Raw genomic sequence first — 22,543 nt, forward strand, 5'->3', positions numbered from 1 at the left:
CATTGCAGTATTTTTTCATTTTAAATCTGATTCTTTTTTTTTGAAAGAGACTCATCACAGTGGATTCAACTTTTTTCTAATTTGACTAATTATTTCCATTTTTGAGAGTTATACATTCCAATAGTTATTCCTTCCGAACTTCTCTTAAAGATTTCATTTCTTTTTTTGAACCATTTTAGAATTTCCTGTTTTTATTTCATGCTCTCTTAGAAATTCACAGGGTTCTATATTTCTTCAGATTTTGCTTTTGTTTGTCTTGTAATATTTGTGAAAAGGACTTTGTACTCTTTTTGAAGGTTTAATACTATTTTCTCTTCTAATTTTTTTAATCGAATTTTTCCCCCATAAAATCTTTGATGCTTAGGCTTCCTCTCTTCCCCCCTTTATATTTCCACATCACTAACCTTTAGACTCATTCCCCTTTGACTGTGGATATACTTCAAAAACTGGGTTACAAAGCTGCCTTAGCCCCCTACCATATTGAAGGATTTTTATTTCACCAGCCCCATTCTTGGTACTTATTCCCAGGAGAAGGGGGTATGACTGGCCCCAACTGTACTTCAGTCTTCTTTCCTTCAGGTTCAGTGCAGCTTCTGAAATTGGCCTCATTATCCCAGTTACCCTTGACTTCCATCCTTTTCCTCTTTGATTTGGTTGTATCAGTGTCAGTCCTTTTTTCCAGTGTTAGAGGAATATAGGGAAGGTAATCTGGGCAAAGTCCCTAAACCAGAGTTCACCCAGGAAGAAGGCAGCTCTACCCCAACATAGTTGGTCGAAATCAATATCTGCTTTTCGGGGTGGAGAATGGTTATGCTGACAGTCCATATAACAGGAAAGGAATAAATTCCAGACACAAACCCACAGGACAATTTGCATATCCTTGATTAGTGTGGAAGTTAGTGGGGGGAGCAGGGAAAGAAAAGGGTGCTAAGTGATGTGTGCCAGACAAGGAAAAATCCCAGATTTAACAAGTTTTTGTGCTCCATTGTGCACCAATTTAGTATTGGTGTCAAATACAGAATTGAAATTATCCATCACCAAGCATTTTATTAAATGCCTCCTAAATAACAGATATTGTGCTAGGTGTTAAATATACAAAGACAGAAATTAAATAGATCCTACCCTCAAGAAGCTTACATTTGGTCACGGAAGTCAACATATCAGGGGGCAACATGGTCAGATCCATGCTTTAAGAAAATCATTTTGGCATCTATGAAGAGAACAGAATGAGAAAGATGTGTCAGGAAGCCAATTAGAAGGCTATTGGAATAAACCAGATAAGTCAAAATGAGGGATTGAATGAAGGTGATTGGTGGTAGTTTATATGAAGCAAAGAGCTCAAGTATGAAAGCTGTGGAAGTAGAATTAATAAGATTTGGAAACTGTTTAGATAAATGGGGTAAGGGAGAGTGAGGGGTTGAGCATGACACTGAGGTTATGAACCCAAATAAGCAGAAATAAGTTCAGAAATGGTGTGGGTTTGAGAGGAAATGATAAGTTCTGTTTTGAACAAATTAAAGTTAAGATGCCTAAAAGAAGTCTGAAGAACTCTGTTGATTACAAAGACCTAGAATTCAAGAGGAAAACTAAAGCTGCTCCTATGCTTCTGGGAACAAAGCATGATGCCCATCATCTGTGTCTGTGAATCTCCATGTGGCAAATTAGAGCATCCAAATAGCTAAGGCTATGCAAAGAATTCGTTTTGTGCTAAAAATGTTAGAAGAAATATATGATTAAGATATCTCCTTTTCTCTCAGAACATGAATGGAAAGATTCATGGGATGCTAGTTTTAGTCATGTGGATGTGCTATCCAAGGTGTTAGCCTAGGAAGGACATGATTTGGATTCAGAAGACTTGAGCTAGAATCCCAATTTCTGATACTCATTAACCAGGTGACCATGGGCAAATCATTCGCCTCTCTGAGATTCATTTTCCTCATTTGTAACATGGAACAAGCATTTTTTAATCCTTAAAGTATCATATTGCTGTATATTGTTGTTTTTAATTTTGAGTCTATGATGAAGGTGGTGTAGTAAGTGTAGAACTGCACTTGCAATCAAGCAGAACTGGACTTGAACCTTGTCTCTGACACATTTCTTTTTCACCTCCTTCTCTTCCCTCCCCTTTCCCATAACAGCTGTTTGAAGGAGTGGGATCCTGGGAGGTATCCAGCCTCAAGTCATTCACTCCCTTTCTGAGAAACTTTGGTTTCTTCAGTGTCTGGAGATGTCTATATGGATAATGTAAAGAAACAGAAGACAGGGTTAATCTTAGAATATTTCCTATTCTATAGGCAGAGTTGAAGGCCTTAAATGACGATTTTGAGTAGCAAGAGTTTGTGGTGGGTGGGGGATGCTAGTGGCATTTCAGACAGGCCTTTTGGAGCCCAAGTTACCTCTTGATTTGTCTCTGATCTCAAACTTCTCTTGATTCTCTTTCCTCCTTTCCCCAAATCAGTTGTCCTGCTCTGCCTAATAATGATGATGATGATGATGATAACATTTATACAGCAAACTGCAAAAGCACTTTACAATTAAATTAACATATATTTACTTTGTATGTATTTTATAATCACTTTTATTTGGATGCATTATATCCCCCATAAATACATAAGCTGCTTGAGGACTGGGAATGCTTCATTTTTATCTTTGTACTCAATCTGTGTTGGGCAGTGCCTGGCATCTATGGTAGTTGTTTAATAAAAGTTTGATTTCTTTTAAATTCATATCTCTTTAGGGTTTAGGATCTCAGAAAAAAAAATCAGTATTTCCAAATTAGTTGGCTAAGCAAGAAGAGCTTTTTCTTTCCTCAGTATAGGGAATCTGGGATGGTCTAGTGGGTAGGCAGTCCTTCAGAGACCTCAACCTTATAATCCTATTAGCAGAACCTCTCCCTTCATCAGGTTGTGCTGATAGAGGATGGTAAATATGTGTGGTACCCCAGTGACTATATCTACAAAGACACCCGAGTTTTGATAGAGTATCTTTTGTCATTCTAAAGGAAAGACACTGAATTTGTGCCCATACCTTTTCCAGCTCCTGAAAGGAGAGGAACTGAGACAGTTTACAGTGAAATCAGAAAGTCTGGTAAGTTGACTAGTGGACAGTGGTATGGAGGTGGGTAGGGAGGTTTGAGCAAGTGGGTGGACTTGAGTGAGTGGAGAAAGAGGAGGGGTGAATTTCAGTAGACAGGTGAAAACACCAGAATTCTCATACTTTTATGTCTGCTACCTATCCTTTTTTCCCAGACTAGGAAATTCAATAGTGGAAATATGGAAAAGATTAGGACCAAAAAAACCCCATATATCCTAATTGGGGTTGTGGAAGAGAAGTTACTCTACAATTCAGTTCAACAAGAAGTTATTAAATATTATGTTTCAGTACTGTGATGGAAATGAAATGGTTCCTAGCCTCAAGAGTTTATTGGGTAGAAGCCACATGAACATGTAAATGAAATACAAACAGTATTTATATCACACACACACACACACACACACACACACACACACACACACACATAAACTGCAATTTCCTAGGGAAGGTCACATGTCCAAGATGAAAGGTTGTTTATTAACAAAAGAAGCCAACTTACAGAGGGCACAATGGAACAGTAGGATAGAGATGGATGGGACTGGCATGAATGTGTTTGAGGGAGTGATGACTGGTGGCCAGGGAAGAGAGCTTCAGCCAGCTAAAGCTCAAAATCAAGGCATTGAATGGAACCTTTGGGTATTTGAGTATCACATCTTTCATCAGTGGAAAAAGTAATATCTTTTTGATTATCAGTCACCCTCAGTAAGAGTAAAATGAACAGAGCAGGTATAGGGACAGATGATGAATGAATAAATGAAAAGCACTTGCCATGCATAGTTTTAAGTGCTAGGAATGCCAATACAAAAGAAAGGCAGTCCTTGACTTCAAGGAGCGTAATTCTGGTGGGAGAAACAACACATAAAGGGAAGTAGTAACAAGAAAGAGAGTTATGGTTTTGGAAGTCACAAGACCTGAGCCTAGAAGACTGGCTTCTTCAAGGCATGACCTCTGGATGGAATTGTTTAAAGAATGGTCAACAACAGTAACAGTGGTCAAGGCAGAGACCCATGGAGTCCTGGAGCCTGGTTAGCTTAGCTCCAGGAAAAAGCTTTTGGTGTTTATACCCCAGGATCAGCAAGATTTGATGGCCATGCATACCAGCAGCACTTGCCTCATCTCTTGTTCCTGATCTGCATATTTGATCACTCATGTCTCATCTGTTTGTGTCTCTCCACTTCTTTATCTGTATTACTCCCAAAACTTAGAGCAGATTTCCTTTGTTCAAAATGTCCCTAGTTGCCAGATGCCAAGTTCTCTCCTTAGAGCATCTGTTAACAGACCATTCCCTCTTAAAATGTTCATACAAGATCCAATTCTCATAAGAATGTCTGATGGTTGACTCTTTTCTCCTCAAAAAATCCATTATATCTCCTTAGAATGTAATTGTTGCATCGAAATAACTCAGAGAAAGAAGCAGAACTCTGGTTACTATGAGTAATTTGTATGCTAGGGGAACATCTGTTTCCATTTGAGGAAATCATCCTAGTGGAGATCTTAGAGAACTAATCTAGTTCCCTTGTAATAGATGAAGATATCAAGAACAAAAGGAATCAGGAGGAACTAAAGTTCAAATCCAGCCTTAGATAATTACATCTATATGATCCTGGGCAAGTCACTTTGCCCTGTTTGACCCAGTTTCCTTATCTATAAAATGAACTAGAGAAGGAAATGGCAAAAACACTCCAGGATCTCTATCAAGAAAATCCAAAATGGGATCACAAAGAGTCAGATACAACTGAAATAATTCAACAACAACAAAAAGTAAGTAGTACAATACTTTCCCTTATATCAAATCTACATATAAATACATACATATATATATATATATATATGTATATATACACACACATAATATATCCATTTCTCCCTAGAGAAATAGACTTGAGCAGAAAAGTCTATTTCACCTTTCCTGTGATAGATACTTTAAATAATTGATGATGATTATCATGTTTCCCCAAACTCCTCTCCCTTCCAGTCTAAACTTATCAGCTCTACTGATCCTTCTTGCATGTTAAATACCCAGTGAAGAATATGAGAAAGATCCAAGATTTTCTCAGTTGTAGAGATACCAAAGAAAGAACTCCATGAAGCTGACAAACTGAATATGATTTTGTAGATAAGTCCCAAGGAGCTGCCTGATGATCATGTAGCTTAATAAATATCAGAAATGGAATTTGAACCCACTTTGTGTCTTCCTGATTCCTGCTCAGTCCTCTAACCACCATGACATTCTGTTCTCTTCTAGAGGGAGTGATATTGTTTAAAATATCATTCATTGTTTAACATAATCAAAGGAAATGGGTATGAGCCCTAGCTCTGTGACTTACTACTTCTGGCAAATCTAACTGCCCTGGGTCTATTTTTCCTCATCTGTTATACATGTGAACTTTGGCCTACATTTGAATTACATTTACTCTAAATTTACTTTGTGGCTCTGAATTTTATAATCCCATGAACAGCTCCTTGAATGTTCCCAAGAAACATAGAGTCCTCAGGTTAACAGTGTTGACCAAAGGCCATTGGTCTGCCTTCAGGCAGGATCATAGCAACTATTAGCTAGGACTTGTGGAAATCTATCTAGAATTCAAAGTATCTAATAAAAAAATGGCACAAAAACTTTTGTTAATCTTTTTCAATGACACAGAATTTATTCCTTTGAAGCCAGATAGTTCTTTTCCCTTGTCCAACTTGAATCCCACTATGTAATCCTGTCATGGCATCCCAAGTTGACTAGTTAAGTTGCCACCAAAGGAAAACTGAGCCAAAAGAACTGTCTTTAAAGGAAGAGATCTTAACCTTTCTTCTTTGCAAATCTAGCAAACCTGGGGATCTTTTCTCAGAATCATGTTTTCAAATGCATAAAATAAAACTCCCAGGATTCCCAAGGAAGCCAATCATATTGAAATATAGATATAAAAAAAAGGTTTAAGTTCATGGACTCCAGATTAAGAATGCCCATTCTTTTTTAGATGTATTTTTATTTTTTCTCAATTATATTTTAAAATATTTTTGACATTCATTTAAAAAAAATTAAGTTCCAAATTCTCTTCCTCCCCCCACCTCTTGAGAAGGCAAGTAATACAATATCAATTATACATGTGAAGTCATTCAAAACATTTTTTTCCATATTACAAAAGAAAGTGGACACACACATACACTCTCTCTCTCTCTCTCTCTCTCTCTCTCTCTCTCTCTCTCTCTCTCTCACACACACACACACACACACACAGAAACCTACAAGAAAAATAGTGTGGAAACAGTATTCTTCAATCTGTACTCAGACCTCATCAGAAGAACTTCTGTTCTAAAAGAAAGGAGATCTAAGTTGTAGTCTTGGTCCTGCCACTAATGAACTTTTATTCCTAGAAGTCCAATTTTTGAAGTCTCCATCTAGGTAGATGGAAGTGTTTGAAGTACATTGTTCATTTTGTTCTTAATGGCCCTGGGGGCCACTTACTAATAATAATAATCTTAATGCAAGAATCTTGTGCCAGAAGACCTGAGTTAGTGTTCTACCTATGCCATTTATTGACTAGCTCTGTGACTTTAGACAGGTCACCTTACCACTTTACCAGCTTCAGCATCTTCATTTGTAAAATAAGAATAATGACAATTTACCAGACTTTTTGGATGAATCAATTAAGATAATGCACGTGAAAGCCACTTTTTAACCCTAAGCATTATATAAACGTTTATTACTAGAATCCATGTCATACTCCTGTAATCCTAGTGTTGAGATGCACTTCAGAGGTCCAACTCAACCTGAAACATAAACATTCTTTGAATTCCTAGACAATTGACTTTCCTTTCCCTATGTGAACATCTCTAGTATGGAGTTTTGTGACTTTATGGAGTGGCCCTGTTAAATATTAGAACAAGTCTAAATGCTAGTTCTTTTTACATACTGAATTGAAGCTGGGCTATACATCTCTCTCAGACATCCCTAGTATCAGGAATTAATCCTTTCTTTGATATTTATGAGCCTCTCTGCAATCAGCAGCAACAAGAGCCCAAGCAGGGGCAGCTAGCTGGTGCAGTGGATAAAGCATCAATCCTGGAGTCAGGAGGACCTGAGTTCAAATTCAGTCTCAGACACTTACTACTTAGCTGTGTGATCTTGGCAAGTCATTTAACAACTTGCCACCCCCCCCCCAATGAAAAAACCCCCAAGAGTCCATATATTTCCCTCTGTAAAAGGGGGGGGGGGTTATTAGGTAGAATAGCTACCACTGAGCAATTCTGAGCCTTGAGGAAAATGCTTCTGCCCAGCAATAATTCTTTTCCCACATACTAGCTTCCACTCCTTTGACTTAAGAATACTAAAAGAAAAAAAGCAAAGTATAGGGCAGTAGTTCCCAACCTTTTTGAATATAAAGACCCATTCCAATCCATTGTTATCCTAAAAAAGGAGAATTTCTCCCTCTTCTCCTTACCCCCTTTACTATCTTCTAGATGGCAAGGGAACTTTTTGTTCTCCATACTATCATATATACCATGAGTGTAGCAAGCCCTTCATGGAAGTAGGGTCTGGGTGTGATCTTTACAATGACAGAAGGGTCACATGGTCTCCTGCTGTCACCTCTTGTGTTCAAAGAGGTTCATAAATCAAATTTCCGTGGCTTCCATACAACCTGCACTAGTGTTTGGGGATTTGGTCCTTATTTGAGATTTGGAACATTTCCCCCCATCTCCTTCCTCCGGTTGTCCCTGTTAAGTCCTAAAAAGACAGTGCCTTGAGAAAAAATTGTGAAGTACTTAGTTTGTCTTTAGAGTTCCACTCTCCCCTTTGAGTACCCTTTTCCTCCCCCACCCTCCTCCAATCAGTAATATTTCCTGCCTCCCTTCCTGCTGCTCTTACCACTCTCTAAACCGCTCTCAGGAAAAGATCCAAGTCTTTAAGGCGGAAATATGTGACTCACAAGGTTTCATGTGTTTGCATGTCCCAGAGGGATTGGCATTTCAACAAAAGGCAGAACTGGTCAGAACTTAGAGATCACCCAGACCAAAATCTTTGTTTTATAGATAAAGAAATATATAAAAAGAGAAAACCTAAAGTTCTGACTCTTGATTTCATCCCCTTTTTCCCCCTATTATTGGTGGATCTCTGCAGTAGACCATTGTGGGGAGATCTGGGTTATTGCAAGGAAGTCCACAAATCCATTTGTGAATTTGTCAGATCCACAGAATTGCTCAGTAGCAGCTATTCTGCTTAGTGTTTCCCCTTTTACAGAGGTAAAACCTTGTCATTGTATCCAAGCATCTTCTGAGTTAGCAGATACAGTATTAATTACTATGTCATGTGTGTTTGGTGGGACATTGGCGGAGAAATTTTTTGATGATGAGAAAGGGTCATATGACTTGAAAGACTTCAGGAGCACAGTGCTGTCTGTCTCCCTTAATGATGATGATGTTTTGTCCTTCGTTCTGGAAGAAGACAATGACAGCAGGGAGGTGGTACCCTGACAAGCACATAAATTGGATTTGAGTGAGGGAGGTGCTGTGTTTAGTCACGAGTCCCACTTTCTCCTCCAGAGTCATTTGAGTCTAGTGGTCAGATATGAATCAGGATAACTGGAGATAGTTCCCTTAATGTCAAAAGAATGAAAGCCTAACTATGGAATTTGAAGAGTAATGCAAGCTTCTGGGTTTAGTTTCTCAAAGGATCCTCTCCTCCTCCTCCCTCAAAATTTTACAGCATCAGCTGTTCTGCTTCCTATTAGTACTTAATTCCTAAGTCCAGAGAGGCGGTTCTCAGAAATTTCTCTGATTCTCTGAGATTCATTAAACAAAAAATATTTCATTTTTATTAGTCCATTCTTGTTTATAAAGAGAATCTTCTTCCAGCTGCTAAATGTAATGGAAACTTGCCCTGGAAAGTCACAAGTCAAATCTATTTACTATTGTCTTTGATTTTTTTTTTAACAGCAACAAATAATCTTTGCCCCAAAATGTTTCCTCTCCTCTTACTTAATAAATGTCAAGTCTGGGAGACTATCCTCATGAGATTTTCCATCTTAAACTTAATTTTCTTCTTTATCTGTCCTTTTTTAAAAAAATTAAAGCTGAAATCTTACTTCTTTTCCTTCCTTTTTTTTCCTTCTCACAAAAGATGGGCAAGAATTGAATTGGTGGAAGTCAAGTAATTAAAACCTCCTTAAGTGAGTAACTGCCACTTTGGTCTGCCAATTCCCTCCCTTTTGAAGAAGACTATTATCCTTATAAAGCTTTGACTTACAGATAATAACATCCCTCCTTTTTAAATTCCATCCTGCTTCTCACCAAAACTTTCCAGGCTGTTATTTGAAATAGGCTTTACTAGTGCTGTTGTTTCTTTTCTAAGGACCAAAACAGCTCTTATTTTCTTCCCCTTTTCTAAGTTGAAGTTTACATTCCCCATTAGCTTAGATTAAAAAAAAGAGTCCAACTGTATTGCCTTTTGGAGATAAGGGAAGCAATATGGCACAAGTAGACTATCTCATGTGTCTATATCCCTTGTGATTCATGTATCTCTATCCCTTCAAGTTTTACATAGTGTTTTCCTCACTACAATCATGCAAGTGAGGAAGTGTTGGCATATTTATCCCTCATTTCTCAGATAAGAAAAATGAAGTCAAAGAAGTTAAATGATTTGCCCAGGGTCACATAGCCAGGCAGTAAAATTTAATTCTAGAGCCCTTGACTCTAAAAAATCTGGGGCTCTTTCTATATTGCATCTAAAACAGGTCTTCATAACCCAGAGTCCATGGCCTGTGGATAGATTTTGGGGAGTCTTTGATCTTGAATGGGGGGAAAACTATATCTAATTTTGTGAACCTCTAACTGTACCTTAACGTTTCCTTGAATGATTTAAAAACATTATTCTGAGAAAAGATCCATAGACTGGCAGTCTGCCAAATTGGGTTAGGAACCCCTGCTCTATATGAAAGAAAAATAGTCTGACTTTTATTTTTCACTGTCATTTTTTCCCTCTCCTCCAATTTATTAAAGAAGAAACCAAGATTATTGTGATATCAAGAAGGATAATAAGAGTTATATAGCAAGGAGGAGTGATATTTAAAAAAATAGAAAGTTGAAGAAGAAAAGGAAGGAAGAGGAGGGCAGCAGTGATACCAGACTGAAGGGCAGTCCCCTACAGGGCCTTCTTGCAGAGGGACCATCAGGTTGGTCTTGACTGCTCTTTATCCCACTGACTGCCAGAAACCAGGATAGGCAGCAGCCAGCTCTGGAATAATCAGCCTAGTGTGGTTTCCAGATTCTAACTGCAGTATTGGAAGGAGAAAGCAGAAAAAATTCCTGGACCAAAGAGCCAAAGAAAGAGTGGGAGGGGACTGAACTGGAAGAAACCATTGGGAGACTGCTGCTGGGGAGGGGAGGTGGAGAGGAAACACTATTTAAGGAAATTCTGCCTAGGACAAGGCTGTTTGGGAGGAAATGAGTAATGTTCCCATTGGACCCAGCAGCCACTATCAGAGTAGCCCAGTGGAGAGAGGTTTGAGACATGGGATGTGATAGCATGGTAATTCTGGTCCTTAAAGGGAGAGCTGTGATGAACCCACTCATGGCTGTTCCCTGCTCCAAGCCCAATGGGATGGTTCCTTTGTCATGACTTCTTCATGACAGTGTCAACTCACATGCCCATAGCTGGTCTCTGAAGCAGGAAGCTGGTCACAAACTGGCCAATCCTGGCCCAGGACCCAGGGGAGAATTTTATCCTTGGTGTCCTTGGGACTTTGAGCATGTCTTTGTTCTCTGAAGTGTTAGATTCCTTTCTATTAAGTGAAGTAGATGACATCAGATGACCTCTAAGATCTAAAGTTCTTCAATAATTGAGCATCATTCTTTTGTAATACTTGGATGCTGCTTAACTCCCCACAGGCAACAGAGGGGAGGAATCTCCTTAGTGAGGGATAGCAATGAAAAAACAAAGGTTTAGAAAATAGAGTATCAGGAAGTCCAACCTAAGGTTCAGAGAGGGACCAAGTCAGTCTGCCCATTTCTTTAGTAATCTCCCTTTGTAAAGTCTTATACTATGTAGCACAATATGGGACAAGGAAGTTTTTTCTGCCATTTGGTTATTCTAATGACTAAACAAGTAATTTCATATTTCTAGGGTTCAAGTTTTCTCATCTGTAAAATAGGGGATTGGACTGAATGACTTCCAAAATCTCTTCCAACTCTCAGTTTGTGATCTCAGATGATTCTGGGCAATAATTGGGGTCATTTCACTGAAGTGGCTTTGGTCCCAGAGAAAGTTATTTCCTCTCCCTGGTTCTTAGTTTGTTCAACTATAAACTATAGAGTTTGAACTAGGTCAAGGGTTTTTAAGGTTTTTTTTTTTTTGCATTTTTAATATCATGTACCCCTTTAGCAGTCTAGTGAAACCTGTGGATCTCTACTCAAAATAATATTTTTATTTTATTTTTTTCTTCATTAGAATAATTGAAGGAAGCTAGGGATCATTAATTTATCAAGTCAAGACTAAAGAAGGGGAGAAGGAAGGAGATGAGCATTTACCAAGCACCTACTATTAGGGCAGTTAGGTGGTAAAGTGGATAAAGTGCCTGACTAGGAGTCAGGAAGACCTGAGTTAAAATGTAGTCTCAGACAACTAACCAGCTTTGTGACCCTGGGTAAAGCACTTTACCCTATTTGCCTCAGTTTTCTCAACTATAAAAGAAAAGGAAATGGAAAACCACTCCAGTATCTTGGCCAATTAGACACAATTGAAATTCAACTCTTATGCCAGATATATTGTCTCATTTGATTCTCACAACAATTTTGGGAGGTAGATGTTCTTATTATCTCCCTTTTACAGATGAGAAAACTGAGGCAGACTGAAATTAAATGACTTGCTAAGGGTCATACAACTCTAGAAAATGTCTGAGACTTGATTTGAATCTGATGGTAGAACCTGTCTATTTGAAATAACTGCTCCAAATAATGTTTTAAAATGCATAAAATAAAATATATAGGATTACAAGAAAGCCAACTATATTGAAACACAAATATCAAAAATTTTTTTAAAGAATCAGGGACCCAGAATTTGTTGATTTCTAAGGTCCCTTTTGACTTTAAATCCTTTGGGTTTTTTTTTTTAGTCCCTTTCCTCTGTCACTTAATCTTTCAGTTCACCCGTTCCCTTCAACCCAGTGAGTTTTAGTTATTGGTTATTTTGGGAAACACATTGTTCTGATTGTTCTGGTTGATCTAGTTGCTTTGGCCTTTTTCTGGGTGAAAAAGGAAAAAGTGTTCTCTGGAGATAAGCAATTAAACATTGAATAATCTGGCCAATAAAGAGCAAACCATAGGCTCTAGTTGGAAGGAGGAGAAGGACAAATAGTCCTGAGAGAAGAGAGATCAGAGGGATGCATTAATGGAAGAGGATGAGGACCAATGCTGTATGTAGAGAACACATGGAGATGATATTCTTTTCTGCTTTGCTTTCAGACCTTTAGCTTTCTAGTGGAATGTAATTTTGTATTTATACTTATATGTCCAGTTCCTGGCATAAGTCAGTCAATGGGCATTCTTGTATACAGCATTATTATATGCACCCATATACCTTGTTGAACACCTAAGATTAAAAGAAAGGCAAAACTAGTCTCTGTCTTTATATTTATTGTTGTCTCTTCCATTCAAATATAAAATAAATGGAAGAGACAACATGAAAGTAGCTGGGCAAGTGCAAGATAGATAGAGATAGAAGGTAAGATAGAAGGGAGACATAATAGGGGAGATCAGAAATGCTTCCTACAGAAGATGGGAGCTGATGAGTTCAGTCCTGGCTGGTAAGGAGGCAGAACATTCCAGGCATGGAGGTTGTGGACAGTCAATGCAAAGATAGAGGCAGGAACAAGAGCATCCTATGGGAGGAAAATCAAATAGATCAATGTAGAATGATTGTGTAGAGGGAAAAAAATGTAAGAAGGCTGAAAATTAAGGAAGAAGCTTGGTTGTGGAGAACTTTCAATACCAACTATTATTGAGTGAGAGGGTGACATGTTTAGACCTGCTCTTTAGGAAAACCATTTTGGCAACTAAGAGAATGGATTAAAGTGAGAAAATATATTACCCAGGGAGACTAATTAGAAGAATATTTCAATAATCCAGGTGAAAGGTGACAACCAGTTGAACTAAGATGATGGTTGTATGCCTTGACAGAAGGGGATTCAGGGGAAAGACACACATTAAAAATTACAAGATTTGGCAATAGATTAGGATGAGTGTGGGGAGTTGAGAATAGCTCATGTTTCAAACCTGGGTTATTGAGAGGATGGATGGTGATAATAGGGAAGTTCAGAAGAGGAGAAGCTTATGGGGGTGCTGGGGTCTGTTTTGGGTATGATGAATTTGAGATGTCCACAAACTGATCAGTTCAATATGTCTAAAAGGCAGCTGGTAATGCAGAACTGAAGTCAAGGCGAGAGAATAGGACTGAATAATGTAGATTTGGGTATCATCTGCATAGTGATGATAATTGATAAGAATATGTTGAATTAAATTGAATAACTTGGCCTCAGTAGGGAAGGGCTCCAGTGACAAGGAGAGGATCCTTTGTCACCAGTAGAGGATGCTTCAAAAGGGCAGCTAGGTGGTGCAGTGGATAAAGCACTGGCCCTGATGTCAGGAGGACCTGAGTTCAAATCTGACCTCAGACATGTAAAAATCACCTAGCTGTGTGACCTTTGGCAAGTCACTTAACCCCATTGCCTTGCAATCCCCCCCCCCCCCAAAAGAAGAAGATGCTTCAAAATCTAATGGAGGAATAGCAACGACACCATCAACCATTTTTTCCAATTTTAAAAGCATATTTTATTTATAATATTGAATCCCAAACTCTGTCCTTCCCTACCCTGTGGATAGCACCATCATTCACAGTTCACTGAACAATATTGATGTTACTATGTACAATGTTTTCCTGGTTCTGTTCACCTCACTATGCATTAGTTAATGTAAGTCTTTCCAGGTTTTTCTGAAATCATACTGCTTGTCATTTCTTATAGCACAATAATATTCTATTACAATCACATACCACAACTCTTATTGATGGGCATCTCCTCACTTTTCCATCCCAAGCTACCACAAAAGAAAGAGCTGCTATAAATATTTTTGTTCAAATAGGTCCTTTTCCCTTTTATGAGATGTCTTTTAGATATAGACTAGCAATTTATTGCTGAATCAAAGGGTATACATAGTTTTATAGCCCTTTGATCATATTCCAAATTGCTATCTAGAATGGTTGGATCAATTCATAACTCCACCAATAGTGAATTAGTTTCCTGGTTTGCCCAAATCTCCTCCATCATCCCTTATTAAGAGATAATATTTGCAAAAAATTATTTCCTGATTTTTCTGTTTGACTTATAATTTTAGTTGCATTGGTTTTGTTTATACAGAAAAATTTTAATTTTATATAATCAAAATGATCTATTTTACATTTTATAATGTTCTCTAGATCCTCTTTGATTCTAAATTCTTCCATAAATTTGCTCTCTTAATTTGCCTATGGTATCGCCCTTTATGTGTTTTTGACCTTATGGTGATATCCAGGATGAGATGCTATCTTGATATACAGTGTAAGGTATTGGTTTATAACTAGTTTCTACCATACTATTTTTCAGTTTTCCCCAACAGTTTTTGTCAAATAAAGAGTTTTTGTTTGAGAAGTTTGGATCTTTGTGTTTATCATATATTGGATTTCTATGGTAATTCTATATAGCATGAGCAGTGTGGTGATGCTTTATTTGCTTTATAAAGACTATTTTTAAGTACAAATGCCTCTGTGGTCAAGAAATTCTATCCCTAAATGAGCAAAGATACTTTGAATATGATTACCTGATCAAAACAAGAAGTTTAATCCACAGATGTGATTTTGCTAACAATAGATATAGCAACATAATTTTTCTTAAGAAGCACTTTTTTCCTTTAGTCCTTTATTTACCTTACTGAGATTCTAGGACAGTTATCAGCCTCTCTGGGCTGAGACTTTGATGGTGGCATGAAATAAGCCTACCTAATGACTTGTTGAGCCTTGTATCCAGGCCTTAGTTATTCCATTGAGTTGAACAGGATCTACATGTCTGGCTTGTGGTTTTATAATCACAGGAGACTGTTAGTAGTTTCTCTGGAAACTTCTATGAAGTTTCTTCTTCCATCTTCTGCTTTCTCTAAATCTCTTTGGAACTTGAAAGATTCAGAACTTTAAAAACAAGGGAACATAAATTTTCTTATTCTTACTCTGGTTTGCCTTCTATTGATTTGTTTACATCAAACCAAATATGGCCAGCCTTTCCCATACTAAGGTCAGTTTGGGGGATGGGGTAGGCCCTATTAACAAGAGGCTAGGGAGAGATACTCCCAAGTAGAGACCTTGATATGAGGCATTGTCTGAGAGAAGAGTGAAAATTGAGAACTATATAAGGCATGGTCACTCTTCCTCCAAGACTGTGGTTGTTGCTGGTTACAGAACCTTCCCTTGGGAAAACTGTGGCTCCTTTGGATCTTGTTTATCTCTCTCTACTTGGAGGTTTGTCCAATGCACAGAAGTTTTCATATCGTCCTCTATTAATGGATGACCTGTCTTCTCACTGTAGCTCTATGCTTTTTGAGTTTTTTGGGAATTCCTGCCTCTCTTCAATCTGGTTCAAAGGATCTGCATCTGTAAGGGCATAGATTTAGGAACAACTGAAATTTGTTTGGCACTTTAAATAATATAAAGCTTTGACATACATTCCTTCATTTGAGACTCAAAATAATCCTGTATCATGGGTACTAACTCCATTGAGTAGAGGAGGAAATGAAGTATAGGGCTATTAAATGAATTATCCACAGTCACACAACTAGTAAATATTAGAGTGAGATTTTAAATAAGGTCTTAATGGCTCCAGTTCCAGCATCCCATCAAATACACCATACTGTCTCTCCTCAATAGAAAATGGTTTCCCTGAACCCAATGCTTCTGCTACTTAACAGAGGGAGATCCTAGCAGAGGAAAAAATTCATTTATGCACCAGATGCCTATTCCTAGGTTATTTTAGAATCACTGGTTGTATGAAATGATCATTTAGATTTTCCCCAAGGGAGAACCTGGAACCTAGAAATTGCAATGAGATTGTAACCACCATATGGGATTCCTTATTATATAACAAGAAATTAGTGATAAGCCACAGTCTTTCTGTGGTCAGAAGGAACCACATAAATCAGCAAATAACAAAACTTCTGTCTAAATCTCTATAGCTAAAGCCAGACTTGACCTGACTTCCTTTCCTTGATTTGGAAAGCTCTAAAATTGGCTCTTTTAGGTGTCCCTTCCATAATTGAGTGGAAAGGGCTGGGTCCAGGATGAAGGCATAATAAGTATGATTTTTTTCTGGGTGAAGATGAAATTGCCTCTTGTTGATTACATGAATATCATACTTTTTTTTTCTTTCAGATTCAGGGGAGAGCAGACGTTCTGTAAGTACACATTACACTTGCATATTTTTTTTAAAGATAAATCCTTAGCCTCCACAATGTCTTTAAAATCATTCATAGTCTTCCTCCCCTCAGATGATTATTATTTTTATCAACAATACCAATAATGAGGATATTGTAAAAATAGGCATTGGTTCAAACGTAGAACAAAAGCTATTGTTGTCCTTCAAGCATTTGAAGATTTCCCCTTGCAGTACATTGAATCTGAAGAAAGAGAAAAGAATCTTTTGGTGATTAAGAATAGTTAGAAAATAGGAATGAGAGTGCCTTCAAGTTCCAGTTATTTCAGTAAGCAGATAATTTTGAATGAGTGGTTGATGGTGTCGTAGTTTTGTTTAGAGATTTTTAGATAGATTGTAGGATGTAGGTTTGGGCTGAGGAGAGGGTTTCCAGAAGAAACTAAAAGTTGAGTTCTGTCTCTAGTGAGACTGGAATTTTGCTGAGAACCTAATCCGTATCACATCCTAGGATGAAGAGAAGTCTACTTCTTTTTTTTTTAAATCTTTTGTATCCCTTGTCCTCTGGCAACTGCTTGCTAGACATCCCCTACACCTTAAGCTAGTCAATTGATCAGTAAACTTAACTGTAGTCATTTGTGCTCCCCTCACTATGTTATTGAAGGGGATAGGAGGGAGCAGTACTTTCTGAAAGGAATTCAGAAAGTAAAACTATTATTTCCTTACTATCCTTGGAGCTATAGCAACTTGTAATAAGAATTATAAAAATAAGTGATATTTTTCTTTTTCAAATTCTCTGTAATAAGTCATGGAAATTTATTTAGATGAAACCTCATTTAAAAGAATAGATGTTAGAGAAGAACATTTGGAGAGTACTACTGTAGTAGTCTGGAAAACTTCCATGATTCTATCATTTGTTATACTTGTCATACTTTAAATTATTTATTATTTTACTGTAAAAATAATTGAATCTATGGGAAAAAGATAAGCAAGAAGGAAGAAATATAGGACTTTAAGATTTGTAAAGCATTTTACAAATATACTACCCTCTTTGGGTTACTTTAGCAACTTGTCCTCGTACTTGTAGGTTGCGTCCCTATAGAGTGCTAGTCACTTTGTGCTGAAGAGGATAACCCTGTGGTTGACTACCCCTGCTACTGGAATGGAACCCCTACTAGTGTGCTTCCCATTAACAGCAGACATAATTATATCTTAGTAAAGACATTTACTAAGGTGATAACAAAAGAGCAGTTGGTACAAAATATTCCCTCCATAAGAATACTATCTCACAAATATAAATAACATCTATAACAATCTATATACAATATAGTATATACAACTATATACAACAAGTGAGGTGCATAGGGAAAGGTAATTCACAAATTCTAGTCATGCAGGGCCTACAAGTTCTTTCTTTTTGTAGAGTCCCTACTCATTCTTACATTCAGCATCTCTACTGAATGAGTAACTCTACTATATTATCAGGGATGCCTACTTTCTTGAATCCAAAGACAACTCTTCTCTGCCTTAAGTGTTTTTAAGACTTCTGCACTCTTAGAAGTTGCTTCCTCTTTTTGGTCCAGTATGCTCGAGTGATGGGCAACCAGATGGCACAGTAGATAGAATATTGGCCCTTGAGTTAGGAAGACTCATCTTGAGTTTAGAACTGGACTCAAATCAGACTATGTGACTCTGGGCAAGTCATTTTACTCTGTTTGCCTCAGTTTCCTCATCTGTAAAATGACCTGGAGAAGAACTGAAGTGGTTTAGTATATTTGTTAGGAAAACCCCAAATGGAGTCATGAAGAGTCAGACACAACTGAGAAACAACTAAACAACAACAGTTCCAATGACAAGACCTCAGTCTTAGAGGTATCTCCCAATAACTATCTCTCAATCATGCATTCCTCAACTGCTAGATGGATTGTTTCTTTTAAATACAATTCCAAGGGTATGTGACCTAATTTTCTTAGCCAAAGGATGTTTCCTTTGTGGTATCATTTGTCTTTATCCAATGACCAAAGTCCTATAATACATCAAATTGGTTGAATAAGGTATTCACATATTTTTATGGCAGCAGGAAAACTCCTTAACATCTCCTTTATACTATATGATTCTATTCTGAGTCTTCTGTGATGCCCATTATATTAATTGAGAAAAGAAGGGAACATCTTCCTTTACTATATATTATCTCATTTGACTCTTACAATAACATTGTGAATTAAATGTTTAGGTATTATTTTTCTTATTTTAAAGATGAGAAAAAATTAAAGAGATATTAAGTGTTTTACCAGGGGGTCACACAGCTAAGAATTCTCTGAGTTAGGATTATTCAAACCTAGGTATTTCTCACCCATCCAACCTCAATCATGAGATGTGCAACTTTTCTCCCAGTAGGTTCTGAGTAGTAGAAAAATTTTATTCATTCAAAAATGTTTATTATATACCTGGCTGAACTAGGTCCTGAGGGAAAATATAAAGTTTAGATGAGACAAAATCCCTGCCTTCATAGAATTCACAGTCTAAAAAAGGGATAAGATACAAACAGCTATCATGTACAAATATTTTATGACAAGTGTTGTTTGTCCTTTGTTCTCAAAGAGGACCAAAGATATCACAAGGGTGATGTCTTGACTTGCAAGTGAATTGGATTTAAATGAGTCAGGGCTATGCAAAGTCATTGCCCTCACAGTCTTCTCCAGAGTCATCTGAGTCTGGTGGCAAGACATAAGTCAAGATGCCTGCAGATGACCCTAAATGCAAGGAGAGATCTTGTCCTTTTTAAGCTAAGATTTTTCCCAGATCTCATTTTGTCTAAAGCAATACCTATTCAGTGACTTAAGATTAGGTAAGAAGTGAGGCAAAAGATGACTTAGTTTACCTACTCAAAAAAATCACACTGGGAAAGAAAGGCCCTCAGGGTTTCTGTCCACAACATCAAAACCCAAACCCCAAACCCCAAACCCAAACCCAAATCCCAAACCCAAAGCCAAAACACCAAAACCCAAACAATGATCAAGTAAGACTCGGGCTAGGACTTCTCATTGACCAACCAGAGTGAATTTGAGAAATTTGGTTTTAAGACAAGGTCAAGAAGCTGCATTTGAATCCCAATGAACTTTGTCCAAGTTCTATTTAAGTCTATTAAAGAAATAGAAACAAAGGACTTTAAATAAGGCCTGAGACTGGGAAGTATCTAATGAAAGGAAGTCTTAGAAAAGGCTTCCTGGAGGAGGTGACTTGAATTTCAGAAGGAGGGAAAGAATTTGAGATAGGAGGGACTGTGCAAATGAAGCATGTTGATTTCTTAGAATAAAGTCACCTTAGCAGAATATTTCATATTAAGGGAGTTGTTATTAAGGGAAGAAAGAGCCTGAGAAGTGGCAAGGAGCAAAAGTTTTTCCATCCCAGGCCTTGAATCAGATTTGGGACCCTCTTAGCATTGTAAGAACAACCTTGCTATCTCTTTCCTACTTTACTATCAAGCAATGTAAGAACAATGATCTCTGGTAAATATACTCTTGCCTAAGTGAAGGGCATCCACCTAGCAGTTGGAATCAGAGGACCAGGGTTTGACCATTTACTCCAGTGATTTGAGGAATATTACTCTCTTGGTTTCTTCATCTGTAAAATAAGGGAGTTGAACTAGATGGTTTATTTAAGACTCCTTCTGGCTCAAAATGCAATGATTCCTTTTCTAAGGCATGGCAGGAATTTCTAAATCAGAAAGCCTTTTCTTTGGGACTCAAGACCCATTCTGGTGAGGGATAGCCAAGAATCCTTTTGCTTTCTTGGGTAGGGTCTCGTTCTAATAGTGGAATTTTTCTAGTCAGATCCTTTTGAAAAAGAGAAAGATATCAGATGTATTTATGGTGAGAATATACTAGGTTCAGGGGAAAGAGGCATGAAATAAAAGATGAGCCAAAGTCTTTCTTGAAATTAGGATCATGGACTGGCATGGAAATTTTGCTCTACTGGGCATTGTGAGACTAAGAGAAAAATGAATCTTTTATTCAGTAAAACTCCTTTTTTAATAGGGATTCTGCAGTAAGAGTAAGATGAACAACCCATGGTCCCTACCTTACCTATTGTACATTTATTCTAAATAGATGCTCTAGATAATGGCTCTGACTCCTAAAGAATCTTGGAATTTGAGAGTCAGAAGGGACCTGAGTGATCCACACCTGAAAATTATCTCCACCATAACACAATAGACACAAGTGGTTACCTGGCTTTTGTTGAAAGACCTTCAACCTCTAGTTTCTCAGTCTATTCTACTTTTGGTTAGTTCTAATTATTAGGAATTTTTTTTTAAATTAACTTCCTTAAGATTTCTATCCAATCCTCTGCTCTTCAGAGTGAAAAATTTACAATCTTAATCTCTCTTACACATGACAGCTTTTCAAATATGTGAAGACAGGTATAGTTCCCCAAGGGTATTCTCACTCCATTAGTCAACTAGTATTTATTTAGGCTTACTGAGAGCCAAGCACCATTGTATTGTGCATGGTGCTGGGGAATGCAAAAAATAAGAGGTCTCTTCCTCAAAGAAATGACATGCTAATGGAGGAAACCACATACAAAAATCTATATGGATACAAGATATAAACAGTGTAGTAATTTCAGAGGGAAGGGAAAGATGTGTGATTTGATGGGAAAGACCTTTTGTGGAAGGTGGGCTTTGATTTGTCTGGAAGGAAGCCAGGGAAGCCTGGAGGCTGAGATGAGGAGGGAGAGTATCCCCAGACATGGACTACTGCCAGTGAAAAAACCATTTCTAGGAGATAGATCATTTTATTAGAGGAACAACGAGAAGGTAGCTGCAGATGGATCATATAGTATGTGGATCATAAAGTATAAGAGGACTAGGAAGGTAGGAAGGGGAAAATTTTTAAAGGATTTTAAATGGAGTTACAGGATTTTATTGAAGAGTAGAGTGACATGATCAGATGAGTACTTTACGAAGAACTAGGAGAACTCTAGGAGAACAGGAACATTATTCTAAAATCCTGAAGAGCAGGATTCTTGATCATGGAATCATAGATTTTGAGCTGGAAGGAACTTAAAAGAGTATCTCATTTCATAGATGAATAAAGCTAGAGAAAGGATTAATGACTTGTTCAAGGTCACTTGGCAAATTAGATTTCTCCAAAGAAATGCTTACTGCTATGTAATTGGGGTACCTGCTAAGATCTAAGCCAATAGATTTTGTTTATAAAAATAAACTGGTATAATTTCCCTAATAATCGTCCTGTACAGTTCAGGAGCAAATTAGTTGAACTGTTCAGCAGGGAACTGGGAGGGGATTTCCTTCCTGAAATCAAAACTGGCGATCATTCTTCCTTGTTTAATAGCCTCCGCTTCTGAAAACATATTGAAGGAAATATCTCAACAATGAGATAACCACTTTAGCCAAAATGTTAATTTGGTATTGTGTTTGACTGAGTTCTTTCTGACTTCATTTTTCCTCTGTGATTTTGGCCTTGTTTATAAATTTATGGTGAAAGCAGACAGATAATATAAAATAGGGTAGTCTTGGAGACAGCCTCCTTCCTTTTTCCTAACCCCTTGGTCACTGACCCTAGTGCTTGTCTCCCAAATATTTTCTGATCTTTACAGTAAAGATCCCTACTGCCTGCCTTCCCTTTCCTTCCTTCCCACATCTCCAATTCCCCTCAAATGCAGCAATTTCAGAGGGAGAAAACAGGAAAGTGATTTTATTAGGACAGTTAGATACAGAAAAAAGCCTGCTCTTTGGAGTAAGGAGACACCTCAAAGCCTCCTTAGCAACTCATTAATTATTTTACAATAGACAAGTCAATCTCTCAGAAAATGGGTGCAATGCTTGTAGTACCTAACACAGAGAACTGTTCTAAGGGTCATTCAAGATTCTATAAAACACTGCAGACATTAAAGCAATATAAATAAAGCATTTGTTGTTGTTGTAGAGGAATTCTCCAGCCCAGACCTCTAAAATCCTCCTTGGAAGGAATTATTCTACCTTGGGTTTATTTGACTAG

General features: G+C 37.6%; 1 protein-coding gene across 6 annotated transcripts in view; it reads left to right on the forward strand.

Moving 5' to 3' along the window:
* The window catches only part of PECAM1 (platelet and endothelial cell adhesion molecule 1), a 124,672-nt gene that overhangs the window by 94,051 nt on the left and 8,078 nt on the right, over positions 1-22,543 (forward strand). For 5 of the 6 annotated variants that reach the window (XM_074224779.1, XM_074224778.1, XM_074224777.1 and 2 more), the window contains 2 exons: positions 3,037-3,087; positions 16,526-16,548. In XM_074224779.1, coding sequence (XP_074080880.1) covers positions 3,037-3,087; positions 16,526-16,548 — 74 coding nt within the window. The remainder of the gene's footprint in view (positions 1-3,036; positions 3,088-16,525; positions 16,549-22,543) is intronic. The other variant, XM_074224780.1, reaches the window with a different exon arrangement.

Source organism: Macrotis lagotis, chromosome 2 (assembly GCF_037893015.1).
Source record: "Macrotis lagotis isolate mMagLag1 chromosome 2, bilby.v1.9.chrom.fasta, whole genome shotgun sequence".
Taxonomy (NCBI): Eukaryota; Metazoa; Chordata; class Mammalia; order Peramelemorphia; family Peramelidae; genus Macrotis; species Macrotis lagotis.